Here is a 5,492-nt window from a genome sequence, read left to right on the forward strand (position 1 = left end):
CCTGCCCTGCAGGGGGCCCAGACCAAAATGAGCGCCAGCGACCCCAATTCCTCCATCTTCCTCACCGACACAGCCAAGCAGATCAAGACCAAGGTGAGCGCTGTCCCGGGCCGAGGGGCTGCCTGTGTGAGTAGAGCCACACGCACACAGGTGCGCACTCACGCACGCACACGCGCGCACATACACACAGGCACACAGGTGCACACTCACACACACACACGCACGCGCACCATTGCTCTGTGGTTTCAGCGTCGGCTGCCACAGGGCCACAGAAATCCAGGATCGATAGCTGTGCCCCTGCTAGCTTGAGGCCACCTGTCCCCGTTCCCAGATAACAGATGAATTTGTTTTGTTTGTGTCCTTTTATTTAGCCAAAACTTTGGATTTTTTTTTTCTTTTCTTTTCTCACCAGCACTCTGTTCTGGAAGCAAAGTTATGGCAATTGTCTTTAAAGTTACACTTAAACAATAGAAAAACATTTAGTACATTTCTGAGCACCAGTGATATTCCAGGAGCTGGGCCAGGCGCTCTGTTTGTGTTTCCTCATTTCTGTTCTCACTGGGAGAGAGTGGTGTGTTTCTTTTAAAGATGAGAAGGACAAGGCCCAGAGGGGATGACCGACTTGACCAAGTCACCACCACTGGAGCCCCTGGAGCCCAGCCGAGCACTCCTGGCCCGTGTGGGGCTCAGGGGCTGCTTTTCTCCCAGTTCTCACTGACACGCGCAATTGATACGTGTCCTTCAGCGAGACAGTCCTGTCCGGCCCCGAAGTGCTACACCTGGCGCATCATGCAGCGGGCGCCCAGTAAATATTTGTCGAGTCACCAGAGAAACGTGAGATAGGCATTAGCTTGGGCTTCCTTATTGTTCAGGGCCCACTATTTCCCGTACTGACCTGCCAGCATATGTACAGTCCCCTCAACTGCCCCACAAGTCTGTTGACATTTTACTTGGAACCAGGTGTGTGTTTGCATGTTGGAAGATTACAGTGGGAGTGACAGAAACTGTATTTGAAGCACGTAATGTAGCTGTCTGCGTTATTGCCAGGCCCCTGACCCTTCTGGAAAGTCCCAAGCAGGTTCTGTTTGACAATGGCGAAACCCTTCATATTGAAAGTTGCGCGGCTGACCCTCCCACCCTCGGTGGAAGCTACTGTAAACAGGCTTTCTCTTTCCCTTTCACTCTGACAGAAACTTCCAGAGTGTGGAGTGCCGAGGGGGAAGGGGAACTCCTGTTCCCTCTAGCAGAGTTTTTGTTTTGTTTTTGAGATGTTGTTTGAAAGAAGTCATTTTGGGCTCTGGGGCATTTTTCATTCGCTTAGGGACCAGCAAAACCCACCCAGTGGGTGAGCAGGGAGCGTGAGGTCAGGAGCCGCACAGGCTGCAGACGCCACCAGGGGCCGGCCAGGGTCAGGCCATGCCTGTGCTCTCAGTCTCTGTGCCCTCTCCAGCTCCAGACTCACGTTCCACGCCAGCCACAAGCGGGGGCATCTGCTCCAGCCCCTCCCAGGAATGCCAACAACAGCCGTGTGGGGACACGGCAGCATGGCTGCGTGGTCACCTGCCAGGCACTGACCTCACTGAGTCGTGACAACCACCTGGGAGACTGTGCCTGTTTCACAGGCGAGGAAAACAAGGCTCAGAGCAGCCGTTCGGCAGCTGCCCTGGATTCACAGTTGGGAAACAGTGGGACGGGAACCGTAACCCAGGTCCCCAACAGCGTGGGCCCCCCCATGGCCTGGTCAGGAGCCCCATTGTCTGGCCCCGCCATTGGTGAGTGACCTTGGCTGTCCAGGTGTCATCCGTGAAGTGGGGGCAATTGTACCCTTCACAGACTTGAGGCAGGGATTACATGAGATCACGTATAAAAAGTGTTTGTAAACTGTCGAGTGCTGCCCAAATTTAAGATTTTAGTTCAAAAAGTGAATAGTTGGACAGCTCCTTTGTAGGATAGGCCAAAACGTGCCTCCCCTGGGCTGTCACTCAGGTGCTGGCAGAGCCTCCCACGGCAGCCCTTGGAAGTAGGAATCTCTTCGTGCAGGACGAGTGTTTGAGACACAGTTTGCCAGCTGGCCACCTACTCGTGCTTTCTGCTCACAGAGCCCCTTTAGTGCCCTGCTCCCAGAGCTGTTTCCAGCTCCAGATCAGTGGCCCGTCCCCGCCCTGGGCCTCGGGGCTCCTAAAGGCCAACTCAACCATCCCGCTGGGTTGGAGCAGCCAAAGTTCACTGGCTCTTGGAGCTGGTGACTGACTCAAGTCCCCATCCCTCGGCCCAAAGAGCCCCGCTCGGACCGGCTTCCTGCTTCCTGTTACGTGGAACCGTGTTTGGTGTCTCTCACTCACTCCTGTCATTTTGGATCCTGTGACGGCGTTCGGGCCCCACCACCAAGACTGCTCTCCACCCTAAGCCAAGCCCATTTTCCTGTTGCCTCCCTGTAAGTCAGGCCCTAGCATCCCTGAGGTCCGGCCAGGCCCAACACCAGCACCACGTAAGCCGCTTTCGGAAGCCTGGTGTCCCAGGAAGAGTCAGCCTGGCTCCACCACTGTCCCACACAGCAGGTACTGGACACTCGGGGCCTCATTTTCTTTACCTAGAAAGTGGAGAAAGCAATACCAAGTTTGTTGGGTCTTTGAGGACTGTTTGTAATAATTTTAACAGCCATTACTGTGGCACATCTGCTGTGTGCCACCGTTGGACGATGCCCATGCATCTTGGAAAAATGTAGCAAACATGCACTTCCTCGTCCTCCTCTCAGACAAGGGCTGGGAGCTGCCCCAGGGCCCTTGGGTGGCCTTTAAAACCACCCTTTGGAGCCTGGGAGGTTATCCTCAAGGCTTCCTTCCCGGCACTGCATGGTCTTCCCTGAGGCCCAGCTGGCCTGGCCGGACCTGGGAGTCTGCACCCAGGAAGATGCCCGAGGGGGCAGGGGTCGCCTCGACCAGATACTCAACACCTGCCCGACCTCAGGAGAGCTCAGTACTAGGCGGTTTTCGCTTCTTGTTTATTTTGTATTCTCCATAGTTCTTGCGGTATGCATCCATTGGTTTTCCTAGATGCCTTGCTTCCTTTTCGTTAAGGAGAGGGATGGCGGCCTTTGACTCAGCCTATCCCTCCCACCCCAGCAGCACTTTGCCACGCCCACCAGTAGGAGGTGGGTTTCTCTGACCTCCCATGTGGCTGACGGTCACCTGCTGCTTCTAGATGGTCCCAGAGAGTCCAGTTATAATCTGTCCTGGGGCCCTTGTGGTGTGACTTCCTTAACATCTCCACTTGGAATTTACCAACTCGACCCTTCCTGTTCCCCATGTAAAAACATAGGCGACCTCTGTACATAGCAGGCTTCTCAGATACTCATCGACACAACCCTGAGGGACTTGGCCTCTCCTCGTTGGCTTTTCTTCTCTTGCCCACGGCCCTGATTTCCCCGACTCTTCATGATTCCTGGAGCGCGTTCTCTGGGCTTGCGTCTGGCTGTCTTCGTTCCTGAAATGCGCGTCATGGGCAGGCCCTGCCTGCGGGCCCTGCCTGCCTCCACACTGTTTGTGGTCTGGCTTTCCCTCGGAGCCGTGCGCGCTGCCTCCCGCCTGTCTTTCACGGTGGGGAAGGCAGCAGCCAGGAGGCCGGGTGCTGACGTCCTGTCCTCCGGAGGTGACAGTGCCACCTGCCGCCCCACGGAGGCTGCCCCTTCCCTCGTCATCCCTGTTCCTCTGAAGCCGGCTTGTGTTCGTCCTCTCTCTGAAGCTTTCTCACTGAAAGTGTTCTCACTAAAGTGAGAACACTTTAGGACATTCCCCCCAACTTCAGCTTTCCTGACACTGTTCTTGTCTCTGGGGAGTGGAGGGTTCCGAGCTAATCTGCCCTTGTCTCCCCTTCCCTGCAGGGACCCCACTGTGGCTCGAACCCCGGCCTGGCGGGGAGGAACAGTGTGAGGGGTTCCTCCCGCCGTCTGAGCCTCACTCTCCCTCTAGTCAGGATCTGACGGGACTGAAGCTCTCATTGGCGGGACTCCCAGCCAGTTTCCACCCGCAGGGCGGCCAGTCCCTGCTACCCTTTCTGTGTCCCCTTGCTGGTGCAGGTCAACAAGCACGCGTTTTCTGGAGGGAGAGACACCGTCGAGGAGCACAAGCAGTTTGGGGGCAACTGCGACGTGGACGTGTCCTTCATGTACNCCTACGGCTACGCTGTGGAGAATGCCAAGGACATCATCGCCTGCGGCTTTGACATCAACAAGACCTTCATCTTCTCTGACCTTGACTACATGGGGTAAGGAGACAACGCTCGGCTGCCTTTTGACTAAGTCGATGCAGACACCAAATCCTCATGACCACAGCGGAATGAAACGTCCGAACTGGTCGTACGGCCTGGTAAACATTTTTCTTCCTTTATTAAGTGTTCTGATCTGGTTTATCGGTTTTACGATTTCCATCCCCAGCTTCTGACAGAGGTGCTTCTGCACTGTTCCCTCTCCAAGGACAGTCGGTTTTGCCAAGTTAGGGTACCTTTCTCTTTCCTCACAGAGAAAAAGCACACTGCTTACACAGTTCCCTCCCAGTCTTGTTTTTTAAATCAGCCACTTACTGAGCCCAAACATTTCATTCTGAAAAGCCTTCAATTTGCAACTTCTGAGGTCTTGACCTTCTTCCCAAATGTATACCAAAGATGTGTTAGAAAAAGATTAGATTTTTTAAAAATCACTTTTCGTGTGGGCAGAGAGGCACCGTGGTGTGCTTGAAGAAACATGACCTTATAAGGAAGGCAGACTGACCCGGGTTCAAGTCCTGGCACCTCAGTTTAGTGGCCAGGAGTCAGCAAGTCTGTCCATGAAGTCGGGTTAGGTGAGACCTTGCATGTCCCCGTGACTGTAATCCTCGTGGCACTTTGGTTTATTTCTCACCTCTCATTCCTTAAAAAGACCTGATGCAACTGCTCGAACCCACAGACACACCATGGGTTTTGCTGCTCTTTTTAGGGCCAGGTGGCATTGGCGTTGCCCCGTCACTGGCGTCCTTTTGTGCATTTTCTTCCTGCCCACTGCAGCACCCCCAACCTCCAGTCCCCCACGAGCTGGCCCTCTCTGTAAAGTGCACATCGGGTCTCGTTCCACACTCAGGCCTTGTCCAGTTCAGCCACATCCAAGCACTGACCCTGGCAGGACTGAAATATTTCCTGTCAGCCCCCACGTGGGAACGTGGCCATGTTCTCATTGCTTGTCACTTGTTGCCTTGCGTTGATCTCACATGGACCCAGGCCGTGCGTGTCACAGGTAAAGGCGTGTCCGCTTTGCCTGCAGTGGCTGGTGGGTACCTCCCTCCCCAGTGTCCCGGCTGGTGTCGCTCCCGCGGGTTTCAGTGGAAGGCCCCCCTCTGGGCCTGGGGTTTGATTCTGAGCGTCTTTGCAGGATGAGCCCCGGCTTCTACAGGAACGTGGTGAAGATTCAAAAGCACGTTACATTCAACCAAGTCAAGGGCATTTTCGGCTTCACGGACAGTGAC

General features: G+C 54.9%; 1 protein-coding gene across 1 annotated transcript in view; it reads left to right on the forward strand.

Moving 5' to 3' along the window:
• Nucleotides 1–5,492, forward strand: part of WARS1 (tryptophanyl-tRNA synthetase 1) — a 30,539-nt gene that overhangs the window by 17,748 nt on the left and 7,299 nt on the right. The window contains exons 8-10 of the mRNA XM_019639215.1: nucleotides 1–93; nucleotides 4,076–4,263; nucleotides 5,291–5,426. Coding sequence (XP_019494760.1) covers nucleotides 1–93; nucleotides 4,076–4,263; nucleotides 5,291–5,426 — 417 coding nt within the window. The remainder of the gene's footprint in view (nucleotides 94–4,075; nucleotides 4,264–5,290; nucleotides 5,427–5,492) is intronic.

The sequence above is a fragment of the Hipposideros armiger genome, unplaced genomic scaffold, assembly GCF_001890085.2.
Source record: "Hipposideros armiger isolate ML-2016 unplaced genomic scaffold, ASM189008v1 scaffold_43, whole genome shotgun sequence".
NCBI lineage: Eukaryota > Metazoa > Chordata > Mammalia > Chiroptera > Hipposideridae > Hipposideros > Hipposideros armiger.